The sequence below is a fragment of the Neovison vison genome, chromosome 2, assembly GCF_020171115.1.
Source record: "Neovison vison isolate M4711 chromosome 2, ASM_NN_V1, whole genome shotgun sequence".
In the NCBI taxonomy this organism is placed as follows: Eukaryota; Metazoa; Chordata; class Mammalia; order Carnivora; family Mustelidae; genus Neogale; species Neogale vison.
In genome coordinates this window covers 187,617,759-187,634,558 of record NC_058092.1, presented here as the reverse complement: position 1 = coordinate 187,634,558, position 16,800 = coordinate 187,617,759, and the positions used below count along the sequence as shown (strand labels likewise).

At 48.8% G+C, this 16,800-nt stretch overlaps 1 protein-coding gene across 1 annotated transcript; it reads right to left on the bottom strand.

Annotated features, from left to right (window-relative positions):
- Positions 1–6,112: 6,112 nt before the first annotated feature.
- On the bottom strand, positions 6,113–11,802 carry PLAU (plasminogen activator, urokinase). Its single transcript, XM_044239865.1, has 11 exons — positions 11,688–11,802; positions 11,277–11,364; positions 10,753–10,786; positions 10,495–10,602; positions 9,992–10,166; positions 9,717–9,808; positions 9,327–9,543; positions 8,962–9,110; positions 8,254–8,394; positions 7,754–7,902; positions 6,113–7,066 (listed from the first exon to the last, which is right to left on the bottom strand). The coding sequence occupies exons 2-11, from the start codon at positions 11,331–11,333 to the stop codon at positions 6,890–6,892; spliced, it is 1,299 nt and encodes a 432-aa protein (XP_044095800.1). The 5' UTR covers positions 11,334–11,364; positions 11,688–11,802; the 3' UTR covers positions 6,113–6,889.
- Between the last annotated feature and the right edge of the window lie 4,998 nt (positions 11,803–16,800).

Sequence of the window (16,800 nt, the reverse complement as noted above, 5' to 3'; positions counted from 1 at the left end):
AGAGGTTATAATCTGATGAAAAGGTGAACATTAATCAAATACTCATGCAACAAAGGTAAGATTGCAACAACTGCAAGTGCATCAGAGAGGTGGTACTTGTTGCCATGAGACTATCAACAAAATAGAGGGATCTTATATAGATAGAGGCAGCCCAGGAAAGACTCCCTTGAGGAAATGATCTCTGAAGCACAAGGAAAAACTTAACTAGTCAAAGAAAGTCCCAGGCAGAAGAAACATCATGAACAAGAGCCCCGTGGTAAGAGAGGGACTGATGAGTTAGAGAATGGCACAGTAGGTCAAGACTGAGAGAGGTTGCTGCCAGGTGGAGCTAGAAAGGACATAGAGGCCAGACGCTGCCCAAGACAGCCAGCCAAGAACAACAGGAGTCATTAGGCACACTTGTGTTTTTCAAAAGATTTCTCCAGAATGGATTGGTGGGGGTGTAGGAGGAAAGGGAGTAGGGATAGAGTCAATGGGGGAGGCCAACTGGGAAGCTTTTGTGGTAGTCCAAGCAGGAATTGATGGTGGCTCAACAAATGGTGGGGGTGTAAATGGAGAGAAAGGGAGGACTTCAAGAGCTATGAGGCAAATTGCCAGGATGGGCTGAGGGGAATGAGAGGAGAGAAGTGTCAGGATGACTTCTAGATTTCTGGATGTGAATGGGGGTGGTGCCATCATCTGAGACAGAGAGTGATGGTAGAAGTTCATCAGGTTGAGACTTGAAGAGAGGGCCAATTTGGGGCAGGTTAAGTGTGAGATGCCCTGCAGGTGACCACCAAGAGGGGGTGTCAAGTAGACATCAGGAAATAAGGGTAGGTCTGGCTGGAAATAAACATTTGCAGTCCACTGTTTACTGGTGGTAATTTAAGCTTGGGTGTGAATGAAACTGTGTAAGAGAAAGTTTAGTGTGGGAAAAGGAGAAGGTCTAGGACGAGGCCTTAGGGAACCCAATGTTCAAGGCCAAGTAGAGGAGGTTGATTGCAAAGGAGACGCGGGAAATCAGAGATGTTAACAGCAGCTATGAAATACTATGAGAGCATTTTACTTTTACAGTTACTTTTTTAAAAAGATTTTATTTATTTATTTGAGAGATAGAGAGAGTGAGAGAGAGCATGAGAGGGGAGAGGGTCAGAGGGAGAAACAGACTCCCTGCTGAGCAGGGACCCTGAGGTGTGTGGGACTCGATCCCAGGACTCCGGATCATGACCTGAGCTGAAGGCAGTCGCTTAACCAGCTGAGCCACCCAGGCGTCCCTATAGTTACTTTTATAATTGGGCGGAATTTTTTTTTCAAGATCCATCCATTTATTCTGGTGGTGGGGAGGGACAGAGGGAGAGGGAGAGAGAGAATTCCCAGGCAGATTCCCTGCTGAGAGCAGAGCCCAACATGGGGCTCTGTCCCACAACTCTGAGATCACGACAGGAGCCAAAATCAAGGGTCCAATGTTTAACAGACTGAGCTACCCAGGTGCCCCTACTGGGTGAAAATTTTTAGTTAAGGGAAAAAAAAACCCTTTTTATGGCTCCTTGAACTTAATTAACTTTCTAGATTTTGAGAAAAACAGTACCTGAGGGCAAGAGGTGATATTCAAAATATATAAGTAGCAGGACTTTAGAGTACCAATACTTGGATGGCAGCTGGAGGAGGAAGGGGTCTCCGAGGCTCCTGCTAGGGAGCCCTCTGCCCAGCTGTAACCCTATGGTTGCTGGATCACGAAGTAGAAAGAGGCTGGATGGCAGGAGGAAATCTGGAAGGAATCTTGGAAAATAGCTATTTCATGATTGCTACTGATTACCAGCCCTGCCTAAGGGTCCTCACCTAAGGATCCCACCAGCTCCTTCCCCCGCTATTGTCTGCCTGCTCATGGCCAACCTCCAAACTCTTTTCTCTAGCACACCAGTTGATTCACCATTTCTTCCTTTTTTTAAAGTAATTTCCATGCCCATCATGGGCTTGAACTCACTACCCTGAGTTCAAGAGTCACACGCCCTAATGACTGAGCCAGTCAGGCACCCCTGGTCATCATTTCTTGAGAATGCCTCACCTTTTCATGTCCTCATGATCTTCCCTATGCCTAGAATATCTTTCTCCCTCTTGTTTGGCAAATGTCTTTGCATCTTGATAGGCCCAGGTAAAATATCTCCTCCTCTATAAAGTCTTCCCTGACTTCCCAAGGCAGAATTAACTGCCTCTTCATCATTGTTCCTTGCACTTTATACATACTTTTATCATAGCATTTTCACACTGAATTGTGGTCTTTGTTCTGTCTCCTTTACAAAGTTGTGAACTCCTTGAGGACTAGGACTATTCCCATTCCCATGGGACTATGTCCCATTCATTCTTGTACCCCAGCATCTAAAACAATGCCTGGTGTGCAGGCACCTAAAAGTTGTTTGTTTTGTTTATTTCTTGAATGACTCTCAATGGGACTGCAAGGTTAGAAGAAGGCCTAGTCTATCCTTTCACCCAATCTGCTATTTAAAACTCAGCAACAGGGAGCCTTGGTGGCTCAGTCACTAAGCATCTCCCTTTGGCTCGGGTCATGATCCCAGGATTTTGGGATCGAGCCCTTCATTGGGCTCCCTGCTCAGTGGGAAGCCTGCTTCTCCTTCTCCCACTCCCCCGGCTTGTGTTCTCTCTCTCACTGTCTTTATCTCTGTCAAATAAATAAATAAAATCTTTAAAAATAAATAAATAAAGCTGAGCAACAGTCCTGATGCATGCTACAACATTTATGAAACTGGAAAACATTATGACAAGCAAAAGAAGTCAGTCACAAAAGACCACATATTATATGATTCCAGTTTTATGAAATGTCCAGCATAGGCAAAGTCATAAAGACAGAAAGTAGATTAGGGGGTGAGGGGAAGGGGAGAAAAAAGGAGTAACAGCTCACAAGTATAGGATTTCTTTTTGAGATAATAAAAATGTTCTAGAATTAGTTGTGATGATGGCTGCACCATTCTGTGAATATAAAAATTATTCAATTGTTCACTTTAAGGGGGTAAATTATATGGTGTGTGACTTATTTCTCAATAGCACCGTTCTTTAAAAAACACCTCAGCAACTTCTCCCACTGTGTCTGATTTAAAGGGAAGGTTCAGATGTTTGCTGCTGGGGAGGAAAATGGACAGCCTGAGAGTGAATGTGGAGGGTAAGTGAAGTGTGTGGTTATTGTGGGGGTTGACATAAGTGGAAATCAAGTTGAGCCCTTGTGATAGAATGGGCCACAGAATATTTCAGAAGGAGGGGTTCTGGTGAAAACGGAAACCACTTCAATGAAATCAGGTTTCAGCAAAAAAGGATGAGGTTAGCTTGAGAAGAGTGAAATTTTACTTTGAAACTCGTGACTGAGTATGGTCTCCTCACTTGGTCTGGGAATCGTTAAAGAGGAAAGAGTTATAATAGATAATATAGCATATCCTATAACATATCCTATAATACATAATACAAAATATCCTATAGACATGGGTGGCAATTCTTATACACTTAGCCTAGAAACCCAGTATCTCTAAAGTAGGGAGCTTAAAAGGGGGGCTGTTCTCCTTTTCCCAGGTTGGGTCCTCCTGGGAGGTCAGATGTCACGGTGCTGGGTCTATGTACTCTGAAGCCATCTGAACACTGAGTCTGCCACTTACCAGCTGTGATGCCTCAGGCAAGTCACTCAATCTCCTTCTGTGCTTCCATTTTCTCTACTGTAAAGTGGGGTGATGATAGCACCTTCCTCACAGGACTGTTGTAAGGATTAAATCAGATCACATATGAAGAACTTAACACAGTGTCCAATGAAGGGGCGCCTGGCTGGTTCAGTCGTAAAGCATGGGGCTCTTGATCTTGGGGCCATAGGTTCAAGCCCCATGTTGGGAATAGAACTTACTTAGGAAACAAAACAAACAAAACAAAAGCAAAACACAGTGCCCCTAACACAGTGAGGACTAGAAGAAGGCAGTCCCCAAAATGAGTGACAGCTTAGTATCTAGAGCTGCGATTGTTGGAGAAGTAGCTGTTCCCTGGAGAGCCTGAGAGAGATTAGGGAAGAGGTAACAACGAGGCCTGGTGGCAGCTGGGGCTGCGGTGGCCCGTAGAGGCAACGGGGAGGTGGGGGTGTCAGGTCTGGGTGGTGGCTGGGAAATGGTCTGAGAAGAGTTAGCAGTGTCATTGCTCAACCCGGCCAGTGGGGCTCATACTTCCTGTTTTCAGTGTCTGTGAGCCCTGATGCTGGAACAGCTCATGTTGGAACAAGATCTGTCTTGGCCCCTGGATGGGTGGGGGAGACACAGAGGCTGAAAAGCAACTCAGCCTGGGCTGGGCCCCTTAGCTTCGCATCATGCCTTTTCTTTCTGACAAGTTCCAGCTCCCACAAAGCCCACTAATGCAGTCCTGGGGTGGAAGAGTAAAGGAGGTTCCCACTCGGTTCTATGAGAATTTACATAGTTTGGTAATAACAGCCATCGTGTCTTTGTCTTTACTAGCTTCCGGGATTTGTGAACTCATGCATCCTTATAACATTCCTAGGAGGTAAATATTATTATCTCTTTTTTACAGATGGGGAAACTGGGGTCACAGAGACGTTACAAGTCTTTCCCAAGGCACACAGCTAGTGTTGGAACCAGGATTCTAGTCCAGACTACCTGACTATGAAATCCATGCTCTGAACCATTGTATCACAATAAATAAGACAACATGTTAGGTTATAGGGATGAAATGCAGAATACTCTGGATCCCTGCCCTCCAGGGGCCCATGGTCTAGGGAACCTCTGAACAGGAAGAACTTGCACTCTCAAACTCCACTCAGGAAACTGACTCTTCATGCAAAGAACACATACTGACTGTATCTTGAATTTACTTGGCCCTTCACATATTCTGGCCAGTTGTCCCCGAAGGATCTCAACCAGGAGTGCTTATCAGAACCACCTGAGGAGCTTCTGTAAATTCACAAGCCCTGGCACCAGCCCCAACCTGAATCACCCACAGTCTCTATGGGTGGGGCATCAGCATGCATATATTTTTTAAAAAGGTTATCAGGTGACTTGTTAAGAAACACTGTCCAAACCCAATAACATAGCTTGGAAACTCCAGCATTTTAACATCCAGCTGTATCTCCCCATTTGCCTTCTTTTTTTTTTTTTTTTTTTTTAAGATTTTCTTTATTTACTTGACAAAGAGAGAGAGCACAAGCAGGGGGAGCAATAGTGGGAGAGAGAGAAGCAGACTCCCCGTTGAGTAGGGAGCCCAATGAGGGATGTGGGACTCAATTCCAGGGCCCTGGAATCATGACCAGAGGCAAAGGCAAATGCTCAGTGACTGAGCCATCCAGGCACTACTTGCCGCCTGCTTTCTACACCCTAGTTCTTCAGAAACCTATGTTTGATTCAAAATGTGTGGTCACCTCCATTAGGATAACACCTAGCTTTAGATTCCGAGTCCCCTAATATTAGGGATCATAGTGACTGGTCATGAGCTCCGTCAACACACTGAGGAAAATTAGTACCAGCTCCTCACACAGATGATGGGAAATTGTTTTCTGTTCCCAGAATGCCACACTCAAGCTGGGCTGGGTTTGAGATCAGCAATTTTCACTCATGCAGGTATTCTCCTTGGTTGAGGTCAGCCCCAGGATTGTTATGGGCAGAGTGAAGAGAATATGGCAGGACTTATCCTAGAGGATTACTGTGTACAGCTGTACAAGATGTGCACAAAGGCATCAGGCTAAGAAGGGAATTCATGGTTGTTATGTAGCCCACACACCAGGCTGTACCTTATGTGCTATGGAGAACCTACTCTACAACTCTTCTAGCCTCTATTCCCAAAGCCCCACTAAGTACAGAGATTCAGCCCCCAAGAAACTCTAGGGTACACGCTACCATCATTATTTTCCATTTTATGCTCCCCAACTCCCTCCCATACAAGTACCAAGAAAGAACAAAAGTCTTCAGAAAAATCACATTTTATTGACCTTTATTCAAAATTATAAAAATAGATATAAATAAAAATAGCTGAATATAATTATTAAATATTCAGTGTATAGGAGTGGGCCTCACCTCACCCAGTGAGGATTGGATAAACTCAGACAAAAGGTCAGAAGGGATAACTGGCCAAGAAAGAACATCTATGAAAAGTGAAACTGAAAATTTATTGCTGATCACAGGCATGCCCCAGAATGATATATTCATGGGCATGATCACATGACAGACCCAAGAGGCCCTAGGAGTGGCCCAGGACCTCTCCAGACAGACCCTTCTATGTGTCATCACAGTCCATTCAGTTTAGGGAAATAGATTTGCAGTCACACACAGGGACACCAGCTGTTACACTGACAGCCCCATGCACAAGTGTGCACACATATACACCCATATATAATATTTCCTGATACATTCATGGAATGTCAGAGCCCTTCCCTCAAGTCATTAGTGTCTCCACTCCCCAAGCCACTGTTCCACAGTGGCCAATCTCCCTCAAGAGACCTCAGTTCTTTTCGGCTTCCTAATTGAGAAATTATTTGTTTCCCAACAGTAGGCCTCATGAATGCCCGCTGTTGGGGGTTCTGGCTCTCCTTCTACCCATGCACAGGAAATGGCATTTTTTTCTCTCCAGGAGGCTTCAGTTCAGAAAAAGATAAACAACTGATCAACAACCGTCCTGGGTTAGGGCCATCCCTCCATCCTGGCCCCGGGGACTCTGGGCACTCAGCACCCAGGCCTGTAGCTGAGGATCAAGCTATTGTTGCTCCCCCTGGGGGGGGCAGCACACATAAAAACCATCTCTTCGAGAGCCTGTCTTTCTCAGGTTCTCCCTTATATAGAGCCGAAGCAGATGCTTCTGCTGCAAAAATGACAGCCAGCGTGGGAGTGGGTGGTACCCCTCGCTTCCCTTGGCTCCCTGGGGAGCCTCAGAGGGTTAGGCCATTCTGTTGCCTGGAGTGCATGTGGATCCAAGGCAGGAAGTGTGAGACCCTTGTGTAGACGCCTGGCTTGTCCTTCATGGCACAACCACTGCCCCAGCTCACAATCCCCGTCAGAGTCAGGCGGCCTTGGATAGAGCAGACCAGGGGGCCCCCGGAGTCTCCCTGTTAAGCCAAAGACACATAAGTTGAGCCCTGGGAAAAGGGAGGAGGGGGTCATCTGATCCAATCACCCAGTCATGCCCGAGAGAGAGAGAAAAAGGAGAATATCTTAGAATCCCCAAGTCCTTAGTGGCTCCCCATTTCCTACCATATCAAGTTTAAAATCCTCCGCTTGGCTTTCAAAGCCCTGCTATTTGCCACAACTACATCTACACTCTCAGACCCTTTTCCTCGCCATCCTGGAATACACCATGCTCAGGCTTGTTTTTGTATCTTTCAACTGGAACGGTCTCCTTTTCTTCCCTCTGCCTCCCCAAATTCTTCCAGTCACCTTCTCTCTAAAGCTTTCCCTTTATGACCACCTCACTGGTACTAACCTCCAGCTCCTAAACACTGATCATTTACAATTCATACCATATCCTGAGCACTGAGTTGTATTATTTTCTAGTGTTTTCCTCTTTCTTATGGTCCTATTCCCTTCCCTTCTCCAGTCTGAAGTGCCTAGCACAGAGCCAGGCTTATGACAAACGTTTGGTAAACGCATAAAAATTAGTTTAAACTAAGACCTAAGCTCCTAATTCTGACTTCTTGGGGCTTTGGCTGGAGAGGGGCTCTCGGAAGCTGGCAGGGATAGGCCCAGGAGGCCAGGGGAGATTTGGGGGTGACAGGAAGAGAGACTGGAACTCTCACCTGGCAGGAATCTGTTTCCCACTGTGGGTCAGCGGCACACAGCATTTTGGTGGTAACTTCGGAGCCATAGTAGTGTGGCTGCTGACACTCCTGGTGGGAAATCAGCTTCACAACAGTCATTTTTAGCTGCTCTGGATAGAGATAGTCAGCTAGATGGAGGAAACAAGGAGAAGTTTACTTTAAGATGCGTACAGCCTTCCCACAGGGACTCTCTGCCAGGGAAGGGACCAAAAAGTGTCCCTACCAGGGAAAGACTTTATTCTTTCCCCCACAGATCTGAGTCTTTACCTCATGTATACCCCCTCACACACACCCCCATCTGTTTACCTTTAGGGCCCATCACTCCCTAAACGGTGCTCCCCACTCCATCCCTGGACTATCTACTACCTCCACAGCGCTCCCATCTCTATCTCCACAGTCCAGTCTTGATCAAGTTGAGCTTACTTCCAGGTTATAACACTCGCCCAGGGCCCTCTGAGCCAGCCCCAAATGTCACTTACTGTCATTCTCTTTTCCAAAGCCAGCGATCTCACAGCTCATGCCGAAATTAGCATCTCCACGCACTGGAGGCAGGCAGATGGTTTGTATGGACCTGGATGGATGTGCACACTGGTCCGTGTTGGAGCGGATCTTCAGCAAGGCTGGGGGAAGAGGGAAGCAGGGGAGGTCAGGGGGGAAGATCTCTACCTGGCCAGGTGGTCACCCTCTCTCCCCTCCAAATGCTGAAGGACTGGATGTCTATCCCCAAATCATTTAGGGTCAGAGGCCATCCTGGAAAGTCTGCTGGCAGCTTATTACCTGAAACAAGCCTCTCCTGTCCCATGCCTCAAGGGTTTTGTTCCAGCTGCTGACATGGGCCTTGGCCAGCCAGGGCTGGTCTATACAGATGTATGGGTGGCTGAGGCAGATGGGCTAAATTCAGCTCACTGCTCTAAGTTCCAGATCCTGGAACAGGCAGAGGTTTTATCCAACAAAAGAAGGGGCCTCCCCACCCATGTCACATGCTTACCGGGCCATTGCCATCTAGAGGAGGCTAAATGTTTGGAAATTCAAGGTTTCTGCAGAGGAACAGTAGGCCTCTCCCATATGTCCCTCTGCTGTATAAAGCAGGATCTCTAGTTCCCCTACAACCTCAGTTGGTTGGGTCTCTTCTTGGATGCTCTTCCTCCAACCATCATCATTATGGCAGATAAGGGCTTTCTACTCACCAATATCATTGTGGTGAGCAAGGCTGTCAGCACTGTAGTCCTCATGCAAGATGAGCTTCTCCACCTCAAACATCATCTCCCCAGGTGTCCTGGAGTTAAGCTTCGACCTACCCAGGTAGACAATGTAGTCCTCCTTCTTCGGGTGATTACTGTGGGAGGGGAGACTTGTCAGATAGTCAGATCTCATGAGATCTCATCTCGTCCCCTCCCCTCAAGGTGGCCTCAGAGCATGACTTGCACCCAAGGTCATGGCCTGCACGGGAGGGGCCCAAGGTGGTAGAATTTAAGTGGCATCCTTTGCTGGGAAGGAGAAGATGTGTTTGGGGTAAGACAGGAGGGTCAGGGAGAAGAGATGGAGGACGTACATGAAGCAGTGTGTGGCGCTGAGCACCCAGCAAGGACTGATGAGGCTGCCACCACACAGGTAGGTGACAGAGCCTCCGTGGTGCCTCCTGTAGATGGCGGCAAACCACGGCTGGTTCTCGATGGTGGTGAATTCTCCGCCAATAATCTTAAAGCGAGGCCTCAGAGCCTTCTGGCCACATTGAAACTCAGCTTTTTCTGGAGTGAGGGGATTTTTTCCTGGAGAAGAAAGAGAAGGATGTCTTGGGGAGGCAAGTAGGAGAATGTCTCTCTCTTGTCTTCTAACCTCCCAGTTTTCCAAGGCCAGGCAGGGTCCCTCCTCGACCCTCCTGTGATGGGATAAAAGGACATATGATCTTCCCTACTGTCACAAACAGGTCAGTGACACTCACCAGAAGAGCATTCTGGCACCATGCACTCCCGGACAAGCTGCTTTAGGCCAACCTGCACATAGCACCAAGGCCTTCTATGGTTGTTTGGGTTCCTGGTAACACAGAAAGGTGGGAGGGGGGTGTCATTCCAACCCAGAATATATCTCTTTCCCCTCCAGGGAAAAGTCAACCAGAGACTTGCTTTCCTCAGGCTATGGACAGCACTCTAGAAACACAGGGGGTGGTAGCAAGGGATCCTGGGGGGCTGTGAGAGGGTCTTTGCTGCCACCCCTCACCTGCAGTAGTTGTGTTTGCCCAGGCCCAGATGAAGGGCATCGGGTCTGAGGGCGTGGTACTCTTTCAGAAGAACAGTGGCAGAGTTCCAGGCCAGGCAGGGCCGGCCTATGATGTCAGTGTCGACCTTCCCTCGGTAAGAGTGACCATTCCCCTCAAAGCAGGTTTTCGTTGTATCTAGGGAAGAATGTGAGGATGAGAGATAATAGAAAGAAGAGGAAATTCAGACTGGCATTTTAGAGATCCTGTCAGGCCTCACATGAAGGCCCGGCAAGGAAACGCCAGAAAGGGTCTCCTTCCATCCCCGTCTCACATTTGTGTGCCGCCAGAGATGCATGAAAGAGGATGGGGCAGTGTTTGACTGTGTATCACACCCAGGGGTGAAAATGTCCCCCACTCCACCTCCAGCTCCTGACTCCCGCCTGCTCTCCCACCCCACCCATCTCTCCCTGCCCCCAAATCTCTGGTGCCCCCTCCTGCCCAGTTAGAGTCAGGATCCCCATACCTATCTCGCAGTGTTCCCCTTGGAATTTCTTTGGACAGTTGCATCGATGAATGTTGGAGAAGTACTTGTAGGACACACATGTTCCTCCATTCAGACAATGGCAGTTTGCTGGGGATCACAAAGGTGGCGTGGTCAGAAAGGAGGGTGGGAGGAGGCAAGGGGGAGTCAGCCCTGCAGCAGGGTCAGGGAGGGGCTGCCCCCTGAGGCTTTTCCAAGAGGTCTGTATAGTCAGATATTATGCAATGGGTGGATACTCACATGCACTAGACCCTGGGTGAAGTTCATGGCTTCCCTGGAAGAGATGGAGGGGAGGAGAAAAGTTCAGCAAAGGTCCCGCTGTCCTGGGACTCAAGGGAAAGGACAAACTGGCCCCAATCCCAAATCTCACCCTTTCCTCCGGCTCCCTCTTTCTTCACCTTGTTCATATCTAACTAGCCCTCACAGGAAAGATCATAGGTTTCTAGCAGAGAGAAAGCACACTTCACATACAGGGTGCAAGAAGGCGGGGGTGGGGCGGCGAACGACGTCTCTACGGCTTCTTCCTCCCTTCCCTGAAAGTGCGAACTCTCTTAGTTCTCAGGATTCCCACTGCCACACCTGGCCTGTTTTCCCCGAGATGGTCTGGTCCCGCCGTTGATGGAATCCAGAGGATTCCAGCTCCCTGTGCAGCCCCGTCCTCCCCCACACACACACCCGAGTGCCACCCCCCCCCCCGCGCTGCTCGGGATCCTGCAAGCCCCCTCGGAGGGCCCGCTATAGGTCAAAGCGGGAAAGCCACTTACTTCGGAGTCGCTCACCACTAGGGCACAGAGGAGCAGGCACGCCAGCAGGATTCTCATGGTGGCGAGGCTGGGGCTCTAGGCAGCGGCTCTGCAAGGGAGGGAGAAAGTCAGCTTGACACAGAAGCCGAGGAGCGAGAAGGTGGGCCGGCTGGGTTAGCGCGGTTCAAGGCAGGAATCCCTAGGTCTCCTGCGGGGCGCACCGGCGGTGGCCAGGGCCCCCAGGCCTGCCGTCTCTCCCCGCTGGGGGCTCAGGGGTCCGAGCACCCACAGAGGGTGCACAGGCACCGCAAGCGGTGAGTCAGGCTCGGCCGCGGCGGAGCGGGGGCAGCTGGGGACCGCCGAAACAGCCGGGGTTGGGGGAAGGGACGCCCGCAGGAGCAGCTCTGCGCAATTGGGGTGGCCCGCACTCACCGGTAGCTGCGGCAGGAGGGACACCGAGCAGGGACGGCGGGATGGGTTGACACTCTGACAATCCGCGGGGCTCTGGGGCTTCCAGTCGCCGCGCTGTGCTGCCGGCCGGCTGCGGGGCTCTATATCAGGACCCGCCCCAGCCTGGCCCCGCCCCAGCCCGGGATCTCCCCAACGCTTCCCTTTCCCTCAGCTTCCCTGGGGACTGGCGCGACCTGGACCCGTGGGCTTCCACAGCCTTGACCGAGAGTGAGGGGCTGCGCGGTCGCCAGCGGAGGGGACGAGCGAGGTCTGAACAGAGAGAGAGACCTAGAGGCATCTCAGTTCCTCACCCCCTCCTCCCATTCACCTGGCTTGGGTCCCACTCCAGGGCAGAGACCTCCGAATCGCGCTAGAGAGGCTCCCCTCCAGCTCTGCTGACTCTTCCCAGATCCCCTAAATCAGCTCTTCTCCAGTCTTTCCACCTTTGGCCCCCAACCGCCTAAGAGAGTGATTCCAAACGCTGGGAATAGGGGCATAGTGTGCAGCTCCTAGAGCTAAGCCTCTTTCTCAACGTGAAAATGCACTTGACAGGGGCACCTGGCTGGCTCAATCCGGGGAGCAAGGGGGCTCTTCATCTCTGGATTGTGTGTTCCAGCCCCAGGTTGGGTATAAAAGATTACTTAAAAATAAATCCTTGAAAAGAAAGAAAGTACACATGACACACGCTGGCTAACTCCTGCTGACACAGGGTCTTCCAATACTAGCTCCCCAAAATTCACCAACATAACCAGTGGATAAGACAAAGTTGAGTTCATTGCTCACGGAGGTAAGGGCCTTTGGTTGTGGCTGGCAGGGGCAGCGTTTAGGCAAGATGAGATTTTACTGAGAATTTGCCAGTTTGGTTTAAGGGTGGTGTTTGAAAGTGACAGCTTGATAAGGATTGGCTATGGATCATGGTATAATATTATAGGATTGTGAGAACAAGTCTAAGGGCACAAACTATTGATGATTTTTACTGAAATGTTGATGGATCTTCCAAAAAGCTCCTATAACAAGCAATCCCTTTATTTGCCTGGCCCAGAGTATAGGTAGTTAATAAAAAAAAAAATAATAGGAAAGCCTTGTTAACATAGGCAGTAAGCTGTGGAGGGGTAGGAAGTTCTGTTTTCGCATCTGAGGAGAGGAACTGGGGAACTGGAGGACAAGAATGAGATTTATTTTTCACTGTATGCCCCTTCGTGCTGTTTAAATTTTTTGAAAGCTTACCTTTGTATCCCCCATTCCAAAAGTCTCATGATAGGTCTTTAAAAAATGCATATGTATTCTAGACTTCATCCTAAAGCCTTGCTTCTAATAAGATAAAATAATTGTTTATCCAACAAGATTGGCCTCCAGGAAGACAGATCATGTGTAAAGGACTCCACCCGCTCTTCCTGCCTGAGGGCAAGCTCACAGAGCTGTATAGACACGCACAAGCACATATTCCTCAGACACAGCTGAAGGAGCCCAGCAGGGACTTGGAAGCTCAGTCAACCCCATCCCTTTCCCCTAGTGTTGGGAATCAGGGCTTGGGGGGAGTCACTTCTTTCTACGCAGAAGGACTGTTCCCCCAATGGGAGGAAAGGGGGCGAAGTCCCTGTAACTCACCAGGGCCCTAAAGCCAAGCCCAAGGCTTGGTCCCTTTTTCTGCCTAGGCCTACAGCATTTTGTTGCTTGGACCTTGGGTCTGGATCCACTTGAGAGGGCCAAGAAGATGACGGGGAGAAAGCCATCAGAGTAGGGAAGAGGAATGCTTCTCTGCTCTGCTCCTGTGAGAGGTATCAGGACGCCAGCCTCTGCTCCAGGTAAAGTGCAAGTTAACCATCCAGCTTTCGTGAGGAAGGTGACCAATTACCCTCTGTAGAGAGTTCTTCTGTGCCCAGCTGAGCTGCCAGCACCTCAGGGAAAGGACTGAGTCAGAGGTGCTATAGATCTCAGAGTGGACCTCACTACTTCCTCTAAAAGCCTGAAGCATGTTTTGTTTGGATTTAGAACCCATTAATTGCAAATAAACGTGATCAAAATGTAAACAGAGATGTTGCAGCCTGAGGACTTACCCTGAAACTACTAGGTTAAGTATCAGGAAATTCCCAGCACACTGTCATGATTCATAGAGCACCCCCAGCAGCTCTCATGACTCCAGATTACTTGGCTGGAGGCTGTCATGCTCATTCTTGAGAGCAGGATGACCTCATTTCCTTCTGGACAAAGAGGCTTGGAGACCGTTATGCAGCTGACACTCTTCTTCCCCTTCCTTCCTACTACAGTCCTTCACCTGGTGAAACCATCCAGAAATCTCCGGCTCTTAACTTTCTTTCCACTCTGCCATCTTTGGTGCTTCCTGAAATCTTCATGTCCGTCTTTTCTTGCACAGCTGTGCTGGTCTTTCCCATTCTTTGAGGACAGGGACCACATCTTAAATATCTTTGTCTCTTCCTCAGTACTGGGCACAGGCCTTGCTCACGTAGGTGCTTCATGAGGGATGGATCAACAAACAAGTGGGAACAGAGAGCTTTGAGGCATCCTGTTAGTTTCCCTACTCTCTTTTCCTCTTGCCATAAAAAAATAGTACTGGTATTATTCCTGTCTTGTGCTGAAAAGCACTTTGATACAATCTATTCCTCTTTGTGGCATAGCTGGAAACCATTATTCCCATTTTGCAATGAGGAGAATGAGGTAGAGAAAAGATACAGACTAGATGAGTCAGCAAAGCCAGCACTAAGACCCAGGTTTTCTGATCCTTGTTTCCATGCTCCATACAGAGGGGTACAAGAGGTGTACAAGACAGAATGCTGTGAAGATGAGGGCCAGGTGATATATACAATATTCCGGCTCAGGAAAACCTCTTGCTGCTTTTGGAGACTGCCTTCCAGAATACTCCTCAGGCTGTGGGGCCCTAGTTCCTGAGAAACCCTTGGTATAGTATGATTTAATTGCTTGCCTGAGTTCCAGGAACTAACCTGGTGATCTAGGCTATCTGAAGTTTTTGTCAAGGGTAAGAGAATAAGGAACATAATTTCAGAACTTCATTCCGTTCCTGACTCACAGAGTCAAACCACCACTCTGCCTCTGTGTTTCAGGGGACCAAGTCGGATGTGGCAACAGAGACTAATAAAGAGGACCCTTTCCTGAAGCTTCTCATAAAAGAGCAGGCAGATGCCAGCTGTGCAAAGAGAACCAGGATGTCCAGACTTGACCCTGAGACTATGTTCAGGAAACTGGGCCCCTGAAAAGGCTATTTTCTGACCAGTGGGACCTAAGGGAAGTTCACATCAAGTCACAGGATATATTCCTGGGTTGCTACACCAAGAGTGTTCAACATGGTACTATACCAAGAGTACAGTATCTAGTCCCAGGTCTACCACATCCAAGTTCAATAACCTTAAGCAAGACACTTAACTCTCTTGCTTTCAGTTCCCTTTCTGCAAAACAAGGCAACACCCACTCTGCCTGTGCCTCACACTGCAGATTGAATGGGATCATGCTTGTGTGGGAAAGCATCCGTTCATTCCTTTATTTATAAATATTTATAAATTTGTAAATTTATAAATACTCAGTATTTATCGTGGGCCTACTATGTGCCAGACACAGTTCTAAGATACCAGACATAAAAGGATGAACTTCTAGAGTGCCTGAATGGTTCCATCACTTGAGTGAAATCTGACTCCTGATTTCAGTTCAGGTCATGATCTCAGGGGCCTGAGATCAAGCCTGGGTCTACGCTGGGCATGGAGCTTGCTTGAGACTCTCTCTACAACCCCCCCCACCCCTCCCTCTGCTTGCACATGCATGTACATATGCTCTCTCTTTCTCTCAGAGAAAAAGAAAAAAGCAGGATGAACTTTGTAAACTACAATTCCTACCCTGAGGACCTGCCTTGCCTTCTTGACTATGGCTATACTGGTCGAGAAGACCAGCAATTCTCTGGAGTGACTCCCAGAATTCCAGTCAAGTCGGGATGCCGTGTCCTTAGCCAATTCCCAGCAGCTGGCCAGCTGCATGTGCTGATCACACCCCATCGTCCTGATTCCCATTCCCTCCCACCCTCATCCGCTGTCTGTGGCTTGAAGCTCTACTCTTTTCCCCTCTATACCCAGGGCAGACGGATTCCTCTGCAGTTCTGGGAAGGAGGCCCTGAATGCTGGCCACGTAGCTTCCGTGTGTCTTCTGTTCCTCCCTGCGTTTGGCTTAGTGCTCATGGAAAAGATGCTGCTGTCACAGCAGGCACTGAAACACGATGGGGGAGGTGCTGGAACTGCTAACCCCCATCAGCCTGCAGAAAGAGTGGAAAGAGCAGGGCAGAGGAAGCCACATACTTGCTTCCTTACTCATGGAAAATAGAGGGGGGGGGCTGCACCCTGAGGTTATACTCTGTCGTCAATAATGCCCTGAACAGAGAGGCTGAGTTGGTCCCTCCAGCTCCAGCCTCTGACCCCTACTCTTTCTCACCCTTCCCTGCCTCACCATCTCTGGCCCAATTCCGAGTCCCACCCAAGCCAGCTAGCTCAGATCTCTGCACGAATATTTTGAGCCCTGGCCAAAATTGTCTTTGTCATTAATCCAAACCCAGTTACTTCCTCAGTCAGGAACTTGTGACCTTAAAGGAGTGTTGGTCATGGGTTTCCAGACCTAGATCTTGAGTTCCCTCCAAAGCTAGGACCTCCAAATCTAGGTCCTGGTCCTGGAAGTTCTGCTTGGGTTACCATGGGGGATGGCAATGGCTACTTACCTGGAAGCTGAAGGGGATACCCAGGAAGAAAGATTAACAAGGCAAACTGAAAACTGGTAGGTAGGGCCGGGATTGATGTTTAAGGAAATACTTTCAGTCAGGAGCTAGTGTATATTCAAAATTTTTGCATAGAAGCAAAATCACATAACATCCATAGCTCATATGATGTATAATTTCATGTGTTATGGAGGGCTAATGAAGGGAAGTGAATCATCTGATTTCATTCACTGAAAATGATGAGATTCAGAATTCACGGATTTTGAAGAAACTCATGACACATTTCCACCTTCTCCTCTCCTATGTCTGAATCCTTACTCCTCCCTTCCTGACCAGCGTCAACCCCCACCCCCAGTCTCTTCATCTTCC